At 42.0% G+C, this 17,302-nt stretch overlaps 1 protein-coding gene across 2 annotated transcripts in view; it reads right to left on the bottom strand.

Moving 5' to 3' along the window:
• Nucleotides 1–17,302, bottom strand: part of ZMIZ1 (zinc finger MIZ-type containing 1) — a 158,965-nt gene that overhangs the window by 45,199 nt on the left and 96,464 nt on the right. For both annotated transcript variants that reach the window (XM_086467210.1, XM_086467211.1), the window contains exon 4: nt 2,917–3,061. In XM_086467210.1, coding sequence (XP_086323336.1) covers nt 2,917–3,061 — 145 coding nt within the window. The remainder of the gene's footprint in view (nt 1–2,916; nt 3,062–17,302) is intronic.

Genomic DNA, 17,302 nt, shown 5'->3' with positions numbered 1-17,302 from the left:
CTAATTTAATATCTAATTCTTCTAAAAAACTTGAAGTACCTATCTACATTAATTTCTTGTAGGAAATGCAAAGCATACTTTTTTTTTTTTGTTTGAATTAATGCAAAAACCTTATGGTAAGATACTGTGAACTTTAATACTAAGCTTTTGACCCAAATGTAATCTAATGCAAATACAAATGTTGCTTCACTGACAGCTTTACCACTAGGATTGTATTTAATGGCTTTTCCTCTTTTGTTTAATTCAAACAAACAGAAAACTCAATTCTTCTTCATCTGATACTTCACTACTGTCTTATAGGCTGATTATAAAACACCCATGAAAATAAACAGTTCCAGCTGGAAAAAGAAGTTGGAAAGCTACAAGATGTCTCATTCTAACGTATCACCTGAGAGATTTTGAGCAGTCACGGTTATGGCTGAATTACAGACGAGACAACAGCACACACTGAAGCAGTGATGCAGGTATTCCAAATCCCTAAGAGGCTGCTGCAGCTATTACAGATAAGAGGTTATGCCACAGAAATGATGTTTCTAGAGGAGCATCTCATAGGTAAACAGCAGTAATTTAAAACTGACTCCCAGTGTCTTCCTCAGCAAAGCATTTCAAAGGCAACATGCAAAAGAAAATTATAGGGACTGTTTGATACTGGGTAGGATGCTCTACTATTAGGCAGAATACTGGTAGGCCAGTATTGCCAGAAATGCTGGTATTTAGGTTTAGCAGAAGAAAGTGTTTATTTTTTGACATGTGACAGAGTTTCAGTGGAAAACTGACACAAAAGAAGAGAGTTGTGTCTCTCTTATCTAGTAATGTAGCACACAGGCCCTGTAGATAGAACAGTGCTTTCATCCCCACTTTATAGACTAGACTCTAGGGGAACAGAGGCTAAAAGGTCAGATGAGAATCAGGCATCTAGAACTACAAAACTACACCTAAGAGAGCGAATATGTTGCACCACACTTTCTCTGCAGACTGGCCACTAATTTCACCCTGGCTTCTGCAAAACTTCTCCCAGGTGTAAAAATAAGTTACTTTAGAATAGAAGGTTTTCTACTCTTTTTTTTTAAAGTGTGTTTACAATCAATCATTTCATAACTGAAAAAAGAGGCAATCCAGGTACTCTGAAAAGTCAGTGATATTGTATGAGTTATACTACAAAAAAGGACTTTGTTCTCAAGGACTATAATAAAAGGCACAGCATTTGCATGGTTTTCTAATAAATGCAACAAAAATAAGGAAAAAAAACCCTGACCCAAAACCAAACGTCGTTTCCAGACAAATTCACGCATGCAAATATACTTGTACAAAGATGTCCTTAAGCTCCATTCTAACACAAAAGTCCAAGTTACTTCCATGCTACCATGGAATCTAGGTACAAATAATTTAGCCTGTTTGTCCTAGGTTACAGTGTAAAATGTGCCAAAAGGAAAAAAAGTATTCTATTACCATCTTCAGGAGCTGCTGAGACCAGGTGGGGCGGTGCTCCCTGCCTCCCCCCTCTGGACTATCTCCTGTTACTGGGCACAACAATGCCTTATCGCCTGACCCATCGATAACTCGCTCCTGGGCTATCTCCTGTTAATGGCCCATCAAGGAACTGCCTCACGACTCCCCATCCCATTGTGAGATGCTCCGCCCGGGGGGAAGGAGCCAAGCAGTCCATGCCAAATAAAAACGGAGATTTTGAACACCCTAGCAGCCTTCTTCCACTGGATTCCCAGAGGAGCTTTTCCCCCCACTGGAGTTCCAGAGGACAAGAGCTACCTACCTACCGCTGGACCTTCGGAGGAAGACCAGATTCTTTTACCTGATTGCTGCTTCCACAGAACTACATCCATCGCTTCAGGAGGACTGCAGCCAGCATCTTATCGGACTGCTACTGCCACCCTAACAGGGTGTCAGGTTGTATTTCTGACTCTGTCAGTGTAAACCAGTGGGTTGTTTTGTTTTTCCCTGCCTTGTGTTATATTTATATATATATTAGTAAAGAACTGTTATTCCTATTCCCCATATCTTTGCCTGAAGGCCTGTTAATTTCAAAATTATAATAATTTGGAGGGAAGGGGGTTGCACTTTCCATTTCAAGGGAGGCTCCTGCCTTCCTCCACAGACACCTGTCTTTCAAACCAAGACACTGTTCCACACTCTTAATCCTTTATTAACAAAAGTGCCCTACACTAAAACCAATTTATGCTATTTGTGATTTCTTTAATGTGATGCTGAGGGAAAGGAAGCCTTGGAAAAAACTCCCTGAAACATAAAGCATGAAATCCTCTCTACACTTAATGTTCAGCTTTTGCCCTGACATAGGCTCTGCAGACAAGAAATACAAATACTGCTCCTCCATATAATTTGGTAATCAAAGGCGTCACGTCTTCAGCTTCTTCTAGTGCCCTTTAATGCTCACATTTTCTATAAATTAAGTGCTTTGTGATCCTCACCTGATATAAGGTCGTATAGGATGTTCTCCCATCTATGGCTACACCCACTATACAATTGCTTTGTATACAATCTGTTTCCAACCACACTTACAAAACAGAACATCACTGAAGTGTTTTCAACCTCAAGAAAAGCCAGCTGTATTTAAATAAACAGTAGGAAAATGTCTGGTAAGAGACATGTAGAATTTTATCTCTAGGGCACAATTTGAAGTCTGAAAGCAAGCCCACTTGATCTGAGCACAGATTTGAAGATGGAAGCATCATTTTACTATGCACCAGGCAATGGCAAGGACAAAACCTGAGTTTCTTTAGTATTTGCTGTAATTACAGATGCCCTGTTGTCTGTAGTGCTGTTCAATGCATGAAACGGCGTAGCCACCTCCATCAACAGTAACAAGCATTTCAATTAACGGATCTGTCACGCAGTACATCTGTTCAGACTGGCACTCTTATGGGCTGGGCTGAGACTCACCTATGAGAGAGGGTGGGTTTCATGGAGCTCATAGAGTTCATGGGGGGTTGCATGGGTAGCTTCCCTGGAGGATCGTTCTGCCGGCTTTTCTGGTGGCGAAGCAGCAAGAGCCGTCCCAGCTCCTCACACCACGATGAAAGCAGCGCTGCGTAAAACAGAACACAATGACAATAAGCACACAACTGAAAAACTGGCACAGACGAGTGCAGGTGCAAGCTACTGTAACAGGACTCACAATCTGAACAGACAAAGCCCAGGAGTGAAAAGCTTGTCCACGAACCACCACTTGCATTATTATCCTATCAAATTGAGCCTGTAATTGCCCTACGCTACCATTATAATGTTTTTACACAAGTTACAAACATTCTGCACAGCCCAGGAGGCACGTGAGAACTTGTCTGAGCTGAGTGGCACAGAGATGAATGGATGCAGCACAACGGGATGGCTGTTGCGAGTAAAAAAAGATTCATTTCACACTAACAGAAATATAACAAAAACACACATAAGATATCATTCACAGAGGGGAGCAGAGAACAACAAGATCTCTTTTCTGTTCAGCTGGGTTTGTGCAAAAGATTAATTGGAGAGGCATGAAGAGATACCCATGTGCAGGAATTAATTTCCAAAACTGCTATCAGCTACCAGTCTTGAATAGATAAACAGGAGGATATGGCCACACTGATGTATGGATACAAAGTTAGGCATTTAAATCTATATTTGACCCAGCACAACCCCTAAATGTGTATTTCCATTATGTGCCTAATCTGCTGGTCAATGAGGGTGATTCTGTGCTTACAGGAAAATCACACTTATGAACTATAAAGATGCAGAGATTTCCCAGAGGGATGAAAAGCTTGCAACTCTCTCTGAAGACATGAAAGGGGTCATTATCTCTGAAAACATGGCCTCTCTCTTATGCACCCACACTCAGAAAAGACCATCCCCTATTATGGAAACCACCTACTCCGCAGTAAGCAGAGCTCCAGACAGTGTCTGTGGGTGCAATCTGGCTCCTATAAGCACACCCAGCCAAGACACCCCACTGAAGCCTCTGGCAACACCCGACTGAGCTTCAAAGCTGCCCAGTATCAGAATGGCAATGGTAAAACGTCACCAAGGTATGACATGATGAGGAGTTTCACCAGAACAAAGTGCAGACTAATTGCAAAATTCTGCAGTTGAAGAAACGTTCTCAAGTGGAAGCACTTGGGGTTTTTCCTTCTTTAAAGTATGTTTTACAGAACCCTCAGAACAAGAAAATGCTTTGTATTTAATTTTTAACTAAGTGCTTTCCTGAGGTGTTATGAACTGAACACAAATCAAGATTGCACAAGTAGGTGAGAACCAGAAGACTACTCAAAACTCAAGCTGCCACAGCAATTTAGAGTAGGAGAGCTCTACATGTAATTCTAGGCTGACTGGTTTAAAAGAGGCAAGTGCAGACTTCTCTAAAATTGAGGCTTTTACTTCCATTTCTTATTTTTCTAATGGTTGTATTTTCACCAAATAACTTAATCATAAGCAGTAGCAAACTATCATTTCAGGGTACACCACCTTCTTTTTCCAGCAGCTACTCAGAGGTACAGTTAACACACACTTAGAACAAGTTCCAAACAGACTAATTGTAAAGTCGTATTTGTAGGGGAAAATAAGGAATCTGCTTTGCCAAGGACTCCCACAAACATGATTTTCAGTACAAGAAACAATTGGAATTTCTCAAGTTTAATGGCCAAGCAAGAAAAATACTTAAAGCCTGGGCCATTCCTGTGACTTAATCACACATTTGGACAAAGGAGAGGCAGTAATTTCATTGCATTTATCAAGTGGAAGGTCAAGAGCAGTGTTTAGGGAGGCATTTTAGAGCTCTGCTGTGACAAAAAGGGGACATCACTTCTTTATGTAACTATATATGGTCACTCAGAAACTGTCAGCCTCCCATGTAGCCTACAGAAAGCATTCCCCTGAGCTCTGTGAAATGTTCCAGCAACGAGTGTCAGTCTAAGCTGCTTCTCTATTAGCCAAAGAATCTGTCAACAAGCATTTGATCAAATTATACTCACCTTTTATCCCTGGCATAGCATTACTAATGTGCCAGTGACGAAGGCCCCCCTCCCCCTTTTCTAGCTGCCTGCAGATACAAATCCCTGCCTCACAGGGTTTTTTCCCATGCACCAGGGCCACTTGAGCTCTGAGAAACATGAACAAAGTGTTCTGCTGAACACTAAACGCAGCCTTCACAGAGTAATAGTGGATGCTGAGCACTTCCAGACGAGTGTAATTACTACAGCATCAAATGGAAATCGTCCATCTTAAACGAGGCTTTGATGGGAAGAGGGAGCTGCTCCTTCTGCACACCTATATGCACTTGACAAATAAGATAAAAAGCAACAACCCAATGGGTCTGAGGGCATGCATCTGCGAACAAAAGCCAAACCTACTTGGAAAAAAAGCAGAGTAACTCCCAGAAAAGGAACACGGCAATGAGATAGCATAGCTTTGGTGAGGTGAAGACAAGAAACGATCTTAATGAGTTGTTATTATTACCAATATCCAATGTACGCATTTATAAAGCTGAAATGTAACCTGTCAAAGAACAAAGAGGTCCTCAAGATAAGCTGGATGGTTTCATTCTACAGGTTATCTGGAGAGGCTTCATGTTCTTAGAAACTGAGACTGCAGGTATAAAACGTCACAAATTTACTCATCCCTATCACAGCACTCATTATGGAGAGGTTTAACCTTTCCTCCCCCAGGGACATTTCGACTCATGTACCATGTATAATAATCGCTCTCTTCCCTGCGTCTGTGTTTGTGCACAGAATGAAAGCAGAGCTGTTTGTAGCCGCCTTAGGACTTACCAGTGCCCCTCTGCCCGGCTGAGCAGAAGCAAGAACCCTTTAAAGGAGTCTGCCCTCCTCTGCTGGAAACACTGGGGCAGCCTCCCTTCTCCCCTGCCTCATGCACCTCCACTGCTCTGCTCTCTGCTTGGTAAGATGAACATACCCCCCCCACACACATCTGGTACAGCTGGCTTCTGGAGAACATCACTTCCTGGGCTATTCAAGCAAGATGAAACAAACTCAAAATGAATTTACAGATTACACTATTCATCTTTAGTGTACTTAGTTACTGCTTTTTATGCTGACAGTATTAGGCGCATCTCAACTCATTTACACTCAAAGCACGAGAAATTCAGTATCATACTATAATGAGCAGATAAAGCAGCAAGCACAAAGGACAGCTACAGATGGTGCCAACAGTCAGTCTCTCCCTCTCATAGCACAGCCAAGCAGCTGCTTTTTCTCCCCCCTCCGCCCCTCCTCCTTGTACAACAGGAGAACAGATTTTGCAGATGGACCATCCACACCGTCTCTCACAGCCTCTTGCTGCGGCAATTTAATGATCAGCTTTAAATCGTGTTCCTGTGCTGCATTGCTACAATGTCCTTTCCATATAATGATGTGGCTCTCCTGCTTAAGTTGAAGTCAACTGTTGCAACGGGGCGGGGGCAAATTCCTTAAATGTGCACCCACCAAGCCCCTGTATGCAGCCCAGGTGTAAAATACAACCTGGTTAATACACTAGAATTGACATTTTCAGCCCCTGTTCAGTCACAGAGGGCTCTGCCAGCTCACGCCAAAAGATGCATTATAATGGAAATCAAATGACATGCTGACAGTTTAAGTGCATGCACACATTTATTTGGCTTAGAGGGACATACTCTGGGATGATTGGTGCAACATTTGACCTACTTTTCTCCATTTGCAAAACCTGTATATTCTTAATGGGACTGTGTTTTACTTAAGCATCAGTGTATTTTCATATGAATAAATCAATACTGATTTGCTAATGACGACTGTGTTGAGAAACCAACACGGAAATAAGCAGCCTCAGCTTTCATATTTGTGAAGTAGAGAAAAACAGAGATTTAAAAATAAAGAGAAATTTCAATTATGAGCAGCCCAAGGAGTTTCCCTAAGGAAACGAGAGAAAAAAAAACATTCAGAGATATTCAGCTTGCTGCTACCCAGTCCTGGTTTTGTTTCTCCTTTCTCTGAAGAGGACCAGATGTTGCAAAAGTGTCTCAGCACAGCGTGTGACCGACCTCTCCTTAAAATACTTCTAAGTACTCCACACACTCAGAGCTGGCCACGCTTTATGTCCTTCTGGATGCCTCCAATACTTTTAAACAGTTTCATTGAAAAAATCCTGAGACATCGCAATGTATCCCCACTGGGATCCTGGGGACAAGGAGAGGGAAGAGGGCTGGAAGGCAAAGTTTTGAGTTTTTCTTCCTCTTCAGCCCGAGTCACATTTCAAGCATTTCTCTGCAACCACAGAGCTAAGCCTTGCTTGAAAGAGAAAGAAAGCAATTGTTATTTAATCCCCTGCCTCTAGGAGCCAAGTCTTTAAGAATGTGCCAAATATCACAAGATTTGCGACACTATTATTAGGACCAGCCACATCCCCTGGTACGGTTCCTTTCCTGCAAGGGCCCTTTTGTGCTGAAAATCTGCCAGGCAGTACGGAAACAAAGGCCTCCAGTGCCCACTCCGTGCACCTTCCTGTCCCTCAGAGCCACGTGCTAACATCGTCTAGCAGTAGCATCACAACCGCTTTGGAAGCGTTGGGCCCTTCCGTTAGGAAAACCAAGGAGCTCGAGCGGGGGGAAGCCACAAATCACATCCAGGCTGCCTGTGCTGCTTCTTACTTCTTGATGACAAATGATGCCAGTGTACTTGCAACAATTACGTGATGGACGCTGATGATGCAGCCAAAGGAAAGTTTATAGCCATGGCATTGAATATTGGTACAGCCCATTACAATCCCTTTTGGGCCATGGTACAGAAAGGGGAAGGAAAACAAGCTACGCGATCAATGCTACCCCATGGATTCACTAATGCACTTCATTAGCTGCATCCACACCAGCACCGACCGAGAGCTGCAACCCTGTAACTGACTGACTTAACTCGGCGCGGTGCAAAGTGCCGTAGTAAGCACCTCTGAGTGAATGAGCCAGTGGGCTCCCTAGAAAGCAAAACACAGAGAAGCACAGTGCTAATCTATTTACCTATTATGATACCCTGGTATTAGTTTCAGCTTATCACCTCACTAAATCGCCTCCTCTTGTTAGGGAACGTGCTTAAAGGTGCAGCAAACTGTTATTTACAGGCAGACACTATATTTACAGCCACAAAGACAGGTGAGGAGGGGATAGGACAACAGCTCAGTAATTTCAATGCCTTCTGCTTCCCGGGAGACTGCTGGAGGGGCACAATAGGATTACTGCTTCGTTGCTGCAGTTAAGCTGCAGTAGATAGTTCAATAGGCAGACTGGCAGACCCGTATTTCTTACTGCAACGAAAATATTAGGAAAAAAGGAGGAGTTTGGTTCAGAGAAGTATCTGTTCAGCACCATCTCACTAGTTTGGTTTTGTGTCTCAGAAGGAAATGCATTTGGCTGAAATGGTATTTACAGCATAAGACAGATAGCATTTTTTTTGCCTATCTTATCCATTATTTTTATATTTTTCTTAGAAAAAAATTAGTATTTTTTACATGGAGAATTCCACATAAGTGGAATACAGAGTTACTGAGGGCTTTTTAGCCTCTTCTGTATGGACTGCAATCTAAATAAAGTTTTTATAAATCATCCAGTGAGATAATTCGGTGGGGTGGGAAGGGAAGCATCAAAGAGAAGGAGTGGAAATAACTACTGTCTTGGTTATTTAAGAATGTTATTCTTTTTACACAGAAAAATGGAAACTATATACTGTTTGGAAAAATACATTAAAACGTTAACTACCTAATGCTCAATGTGCTGCAGTATAAGAAAAATTACTTCAGTTGCATTAAAAGGATGGAATCTTTAGCCACAATTTTGGGAAGCAGTAAATCAGATGTTTTCCTCATGTTTTAAAAGCTATTTTGCATTTAAAGAGCTGGGAAATGGAAAGAGGGGGAGAAACTGGTCATTCCAAAGTATTTCAAGGATTAATTTTCCCACACCTCTCCTCCTCACACACTCCAGCAGAGCCTGGCAATGTCTGGCTAACTCATCGGACAGCCAGTCAGGACAGGAAAGCAAGGCTGCAAAGGAAATAGGATGTAACTATCCATTACGAGAGATTTGGAGTATGTGTGTTTGCCCCTCCTCTTCAGTTCTTTCAAGGCACCACTACGAGGCCTAACCCTGCGACAAGACAAGCCCTACCCCTGTCATTACACAAGCTTCTGCTCTGTATCTGCCTTGATGCCGAGAGCACAAAAGGAGTATATATAATGCCAATTACAAAGCAGTAGTTGTCATTTCTCAGCAGTCTGGCTGTTCAACGCGGACTCGCAGCAGCTCCCAGGGAGTCCACCCCTCCCTCCTCCCAGCCTACCTCTGGCTGCCAGCAGATGCCCACTCCACACGCAGGGGCCCACAGCACAGAGCCAGTGTTTGCTCCCACCTCATCCCGGGAGGCTTACACCCCTGCTGGCTGCTTTTCTGGAGCAGCTGAGGACTGTGTTTGCTGTTCTCCATCAGGCAGTATCAGTGATGTTGCTTAAACAGTCCAAGTAAACAAGCTGGATTAAACTGACTGATTTTATCTGAAGTTAAAACGCTAACCTGGCTCCACTAGTAGAATAGTGAGGAGAGCAAGTTTTATCTTTGGTATCACCTCCAAATGCCCACAGGTTTAAAAAGTCCTGATCCCAGCAACCGCATGGTAAACTGCATGTAACTGAATTCCCCAGCAGAGTGAAGGGGGTGGCTGGCTCAAGCCCTGCTTTGGGAGGCACGAACTGCTCCGCTGATCACAACAGGAACACAAACTCAACAGCCATGGTTCAACGCTTCAATGAAACAGGGTATGATACATGCTTCTATGCTAATATCCAAGTAATGTCCTTTATCACCAATGCCTCCTTCATTACTATTTCTGCAGCTGTGTCCTGCAGAAACACCTAGCTTTGCCCCCGTAGTATCTATATTGCAGTTACGTATTATCATTAAAAAACCACACACCATGCACGTTTGCAGCAAAATAGGTAATGCAGGGAATGCCTAAATAAACTGATTGTAATATCAAATTAATTAACAGACATTTTATTCAACAAAACCCTTGCTGCAAACCTGAGAGTTATCCAGTATGTGCTTTCAAGGCTGCTGCATGAGAGTGTCACCATGTGCAAGTCTGGTCTTGAATATGGGTCCAGCTTGCCTTGGCATATCTTCAGCTCACCAAAAATACCTCTCAAGACAGATATATGTATAGGCTTCCCCAAAAGCTCTCGCCAATTGGAACAGTACATGTTTGAGACACAGATTTGAATACTGCTGTCCTTATCCCATGACTTCAGTGTAACCAGGACTCCCCAATTACCTTCCACACTTGCCAAAACTTGGCAGAGCATCTTACCAGATTCACTACATTAACTCTGAAGTAATACATTACAAAACATAGCAACAATGGCTCAATTTGGCAAGCACAAAACACTCTGCACGGATCCAGATAAAATACGTAAGCAACTCATTTAGGCTTATCTGTACCCAGGTTGCTACATCTGAAAACATGCCCCATTATAAAGAGAAGACAAAGCTGGTGAAAGGCCACCAGCAAGTGAATCTTGGATACGGCTTTCCAAAGGAAATGCACTCCAATAGCATTAGACTGCTTGTTTTCTTACTCATCCAATTGCTGGTTTCACTGCTTAGATTTCAAACAACAGTGTCTTTCATTACTGCTGTATCCTTTTATTTTGTAATGCCAGTTCCAGTCATCAACAGATTTCATACATAATACAGGCATTTGAAAAACAGAAGTGACTCACTTTAACTCAAACTGGTGACCCATAGGTGAGAAGCTCAGTTTCACTTAATCCATCTTGAGCCCTCCAATTGCTACTGTAAACAACTCCTGAGCTAATACTACCACTAACGCCCAAAAGTGCTAGAAAAAAATACCAGAGGCATTTAACCAGAGTTTGAAGGCAGGCAATCCATGCACAACCAGTATGACAATGGAAGTCTGGAAAAGGGAAAATCTAGTGGCTATCTTCAAAAAAGGAAAAGGAGTAACTGCAGAATCAGAGGTCCAGTTTCCTACTGGGAAAAAATAACCCAAACTATTCATAAGGACCAAGAGGAAAGCAAAAAGTAAGAAGCAAAATGGATTTGTCAGGAACAAATCACACCACACCTCTGTACTTTCTTTACACTAGCAGACAAGAGACCTTGAACACAGATTAGTTTGGTTTTAGTGAGGCTTCAGTGCTGGTTTACGTTGCACTTTTACAAATAAATAAGGGAAACAAGGTCTAACTGAACAGACACAAAATGGCTGGAAACTTAAGCTTACCAAACTATTAAACCAATGGTCAGTAACAGAAACAAGCACTATCGGATGGGTTTTCGCAGGAGTTTGTTCTGGGTCTGAAATTATTGAATGCTTCATTTATGGGTATCTATGATGCAGATGCAAAAAGGGCTAGAACGTGTTCTGGGTCAATTTACATATGGCACAAGCTGGAAAGAAGCACCAGTTCACTGCAGAAACCTGGTGTCGAAACCGTCTTGAAAATCTGGAGAAATTGTCTGAAACTATGTCCAACAGGGACAAGTACAAATTATGACACCGCACACCTTCCCAACAAGAGAGTGAGAACCGTCTCCAAAGGCAGGAATTCTTGGAAGCAGAGCTGAAGGCAGTAGCTGTGCAGAGGCTGAGCTGCGCCATGCTGCCGTAGCAAACTCAACCAGCCTCCTCGGCTGCACGAGTGGAAGCCATGTCTGAAAGATGTACACTTCTCCTTTCTCTCTATCCCACCATAATGTACAGCCACAGAAGAAGGAGGAAAGTCAGCAGAATGATTAGGAAAAAAACTACCAATACAATCTGAGAGAAAAGATTGCATGGAGTAGGGCTTTTGGTGGCTTTGGTTTGGGTTTTTTTGTGGTGTTTGGTGGTTTGTTTTTTTTTTTTTTTAAATCATCAGAGGGAAGATTGACAGCAGGATTCTTATTTACTGAGTAACAAAGCATTATCCATATCCACAGCAGAAACACCAAAATACAACATACAAAGAGACAGAAAAGACACAGGTTAGACATTAGGAGCATCCTACTGCTTCTAAATATCTGAAGGGGTAAGCTCAGGAATTTCCATAAATAGAGATGCTGAGGGAAGGTCAGATAAACATCCAGTGAGAATGGTATCAGGGATTCTTCAGGCAAGGGGGCATGGCATAGATGACTTTTTGAAGTCTTCTACAATCAAATGAGTCTATGATTGTGAACATGGGAATTTCAATCAAACAGCCTGCATTAGAAAAATATTAAAATCTGGCTTGTATTTATAATTATTCAAAAAAGACAATAAATGCAAAAAGTACTTAACATCTCAGTTACAGAGTGGGGAGTTCTGCAAAGACTGCTGAAGTGGCCAAACAGCTACATGGCTTGCTGGCTAAGATTTAAAGATGAAAGAAACAGAGAGCAGGTGATATGCTGAAGGTCACACCATTTGTGACAGAACGAGTCCCAGAACAGAGAGGATCATACACCTTCCTCTCTTTGCAATGAAAAACCACAACCACCACATCAAGCGGTTACTGCTCTGTGCCCGCAGTCTCTGTGCCTGCCATGGAACATTTTCAAACAACAACTGTAAAACATCTGGAGAGGCTTTCAAGGAGGAAAAAAAAATTAAAAAACCCACACAAACAAAATTTATAGCAGAAACGTGTTTCCAAAGTTAACACTGAGCAGCCAGAACTTCTGAGAAGGACCAAAAGCTATTTTAGGAACTTTTGCTTCTTGGTTCTGCAGTCTTTAATTTTACATTATTTTACATTTTTATGGGAAAGGAATATTTTATCAGGTGTCCTCAGCATTTTTTTGGTTTTGTACGATTAGTGCAATACAACCTTTGCCAAATTCTCTTTCAGTGTTGAAGGAAAAAAAAAAAGTTAGATTTCAAAGCTAGGAGTTGCAGGGCCATTTTTCACACTATACAAACTTTGTATTTTAACAGAACTAAGCTGAAAGCACTCTGCCCCTGCCCTTGCATCTTGTTTTTCATTCTGAAAGAAAATTACAGCAGCGTATAAAGTAATCTCTACGCACTGAACATGAAAACAGTTAAGGACATCAGCAAAGAGAAACTCAGCCTATAGCACTTTTAAACTTACTTATTTCTGTTTGAACAATACAGAGCAGACAGATGTGTTCACGCACTGCAATTTCAAGGCAGTGACGTTTCCCATTTGACCACCCAGTTAATGTATTCGTTTTCTAACAAAGACATTACTTCTCTTTTTCCCTCTGTGTCCGTCCCACCAACCCCAAAACCCGAGTCATCTTCCCTTTAATAGCAACCTGCTCTGTTCCTCTGGTACCAATCACCTTTTCTTGAGACTAATTAATTAACATTCAATTAACATACCAAAGTTAAATGCCAAATAATTGTTCCCAAGCTGCCCTGGGAACTCGGTAACTAATTTGAGCAAGAGAAGGGCTTCTGTATCCTGAAAGTTTTTTTCTTCTAGCTGTGTCTGTTGGGCTAACAGATATTTCTCACCTCAAACATGATTGTATTAAAGGAGCAGATTTTGTGAGCCACGGATGCTCTTGTTAAGGCATTCCGATGCCCTTTAAGACACAATGCACACTATGTCTATTTTCTTTATTACCAAGAAAGCAAAACTAGCAAATCATCTATGCTCCATTACTATCAGGGCCATGTAGAAAACTCAAGTTGGCATAAAATAAGAAACATCTATATAACCCTACCTTGATCTCCAGATTGTTTTGACTGTATTTTCATGATACAACATGCTCAGCAGCAACACTGCCTTCAGGTAGCCCTGTCTTCTGCCATCTGTGCCCATGCCCTGCTGTGGCTTGCATGCTCCCAGATGTGCTGAAGCATCTCTTTGCATGACCACCCTGTGAACCTGACCAGGAATTTAATCTGACTGATTTTTCTTCTTCTCCTCCCCCCAACATTTATTTGGGTTTGGTTTGTGTTTTTCCCCCAGCTAGATGAATTTCCTGCTGCAGCTCAGAGCCTGGACCCAGCACCAAGGCTACAGCAGTCTGCAGAGGGGCAATCAGCCAGCTGTTTTTCTGTACAGGTGGTACCCAAAGACACGGCTCCAGTGCACGCGGACAAGCCTCTGTTCAATTAGCTGAGCTACAAGCACACAGTGGTTTTGAACATGAAACTGTTTCAGTTAAAAACCAAAGTATGAACATTTGGTTTAGATAGATCAGAAATTACTGCTTCCTTGTCTTCAGGGGAATGTTTATGGTTTTACAAGGTAGAAATAGGTTATCTACGGAATACAGGAGAGGTAAAAAAATGAACACGGCTAATTGCTTGTTACATGCATCTAGAGAAGAAGCCAGTAGAAATCACAGCCCACACTGATTTTTCAATACCTTTCTTTTCTCTGTCTGAAAGCAAAAAAGAAATGGGGAAGAGGAAAAGCGTTATTTGTGACTATCTCATCCTATGGACAGTTACAGAAGAGCAGCCTGCCTAAATTCTCCCAGAGGGCACCTGGGCCGCTCTCCCTGCACACAAATGCTGTAATTTCAGGACTGGAGTGCTGTAAGATAATGCCATCACTGCTTTTGCCATCTATAAATAACAACTGCATTGGGATCCAGCCGAGTCACGTGGAAAAGCTGGCCAGCGATAGATACATGTGTGTGAGCATGCACTGGAAACCCAAATAATTCTAATAATCTCACATGAAATAAGATGTAGCTTTCCAAATTTAGCTCTGGTCCATGCACACTCTGCGGCTCGCGGAGGACTGCTATTATTTTTTTTTTCAATACTGTTCTTTCCTTGGAAGCTGCTGACTAGGGCATTAGTGGGGTATTGTGCGAAACTGTATCATGTGCTGCTGTGCAGACAGACTGCTCGAGAGGCAGAGGAGAATCAATTCCTCCGGCAGCTCTGCTAACCCTCCCTCCCCTCTCATCGACATCCTATCTCAGCCACTGAAAAGGCGAATGGGCCCAGGCGAGGCAGCCATGGGGAGGGGTGGGCGAGTGAGAAAGAGAGACAGACAGCACAGCATGGATGTCACACGCTGGAACAGTTTTCTGATCCTGCGCCGAACTGCAGCATGCGCCTTCCCAGCCTCCTGTGAGTATTTCAGGCAGAGGACTGAGACAACAGAGAAAATAATACAGTCCTAATGACACACGGAACCAGGTTTTAGCACCAATTTTCTATAGCAAATCTGCTAGAGCAGTGCAAAAGGACGATTTAAAAAAAAACCCAAACAAACTAATTTGGATGCTTAAAGAATCCCACAGCGTTATTAACAAACACAAATAGGAAACCATTTCAGACGAGTTGTATGCAACTCCTCAGGGCATTTTCCGGGAAAATGACTAGAATACAACCTGACATGACCAATAGAGCCTACAAAAATGTTGTTTATCCAAGACTGTAATACCCACAAGACACTATTTGGGTAAGATTTTCATCTTCAGAAGCTAAAACTGAAGAGAGCATATATTGAGGAAGAGAGCAAAAAGGAGGAGGGAGGGCAGCAAGAGACCCAGAGGATTTCCCAAGGCTTCAAGCCCCGTTAATTCTGCAGAGCATTTCACAGGGACAGCGTTTCTGTTTCACAGCCTGTAGAAAAGCAGCAGTTTACACCAGCACTGAGAAAACATCCTATCTAAATAGCAGCCACATCTATTTTATGTTCCCAGAACATCTGGATAAGAAGAATCAAAATGGACATCAGAACACCAAACATTACTGTAAAACAGACAGTAACATTCAATCCAAGCAGATGGTAAATAAAATTCTCTGTTCTTGGTCAGAACCATTTTGGATTAGCTCCTGCTCCTACTGAAGTTGGTGGAAAATACTGTAAGCAATTTTAGTGGCAAGAAGCTGAATCTCGTATATTACATTTACAGAACTCTACCAATCTAATCCTTTTTTTTTTTTTAAATACACCATTTTAAGTATACTTTATATACACTTCTCCTTTATGCATTGATAAGTACTTTCATGTTAGTCTAGCAGATGATAATTTTAATTTTAGCAATGTAAACTAAGAGATTACGTGCGGAAGTGGCTGGAACAGAGGGTCAAAACCAAGAAATGACAGTAAAAGATAATACAATATGTTAAAGAAAATTGAGGTTTCTGAAACGTTAGAGAAATGCATTTATTGCCTACAGACTGTGCCTGGCTACTTACTGTCTGGGGACTATATAAACGGCCTTTCACAAACAAGTAAGAGTTGGCTCCTTCCATAAGGAACTTGAAAGAAATGCAATAAAAGTTCAAAACCAAGATGGCATGGGCAAAAATTTCTCAGGGAAATTAAAACAGGAATGTTTTCTGGAAGGAGCTGGTTACTTGAAGCACTTGAAAGAAACAAGGAGTTTGCAGCCAAGTATTAAGAAATTTTCTCTAAGGGAAATAGACTGAAGTCATTTTGAAAACATGAGGGTGGAGGAAGAGACACAGAGAACCCTCAAAAGCAACAGAAACGCAGGGAAACAAGGACTGAGGGAGCAAGGAACAGACCTGAGGGAGCTGGCTGACTGTTTAATGAGAGGGAGAATGGGTAATTACAGTGGGCTCCACAAAGGTGTGATTTCTTTTTTTTCTCCCTGCATACTTTTAGTCCTCTATCCTACTTTGAAAACAAGTTTCTACTACATTTTCTTCCTGCTTAGAGCCTGTATATGTACCTCCCTATGGAATAAAGGCCCCCAAAAGCCAAATTGTCCAAATTTGCCCAAATTAAAATAGTATCTTCATGCAATACCCTATCTAATCCTGTATATTGCAATACTCATTAGCAACCTGCAGTTTGGTGCTATGAAAACTAGAAATTACATAATTTCAAAATCCCGCGATTTGGATCATTTCATTGACATTGGATAAAAAGCTGTTTCACTGAAATTGCTCCTGCTCATATACTAGACACACACATCACCCTTTTACCTCTTCATTATCACAACCCTCTTGAAAGAAAAAAAAATCAAAAAGGCTGTTGAGAACATCTGGTTTGTTCTCTCTTGGATTTCACATTGATTGTTAAGATCAATTCAGGATACCAGCTCCAGTTCCAAAGGCTGTCAAGAAAGGTAAAAAAAAAAAGGGGGGGGTGGGGGGAGAAAGGCAAGCAGTGCAGCTTGACTGTGGTGTTGGCCAAAAAAAAAGGTGAAAAAAAAAATTTTTAACTTCCTACACAACATAGTTGTTCTCCCTCTGTCTTCTGAGTCATATCTGTTCATGTTACTAAGAAAGCCCCACAGAGCCAATATCGCTAGGGAAGAACAAGATGTATTTTCAACAAGACTGTTAGCTTATTCCAGCTGCTGCAAAACCCTTACCTTCAGAAATGA

This window comes from Leptosomus discolor, chromosome 6 (genome assembly GCF_034619465.1).
Source record: "Leptosomus discolor isolate bLepDis1 chromosome 6, bLepDis1.hap2, whole genome shotgun sequence".
NCBI lineage: Eukaryota > Metazoa > Chordata > Aves > Leptosomiformes > Leptosomidae > Leptosomus > Leptosomus discolor.
Note: the sequence above shows the minus strand (reverse complement) of the source record. Positions and strands in the feature narration are given on the sequence as shown.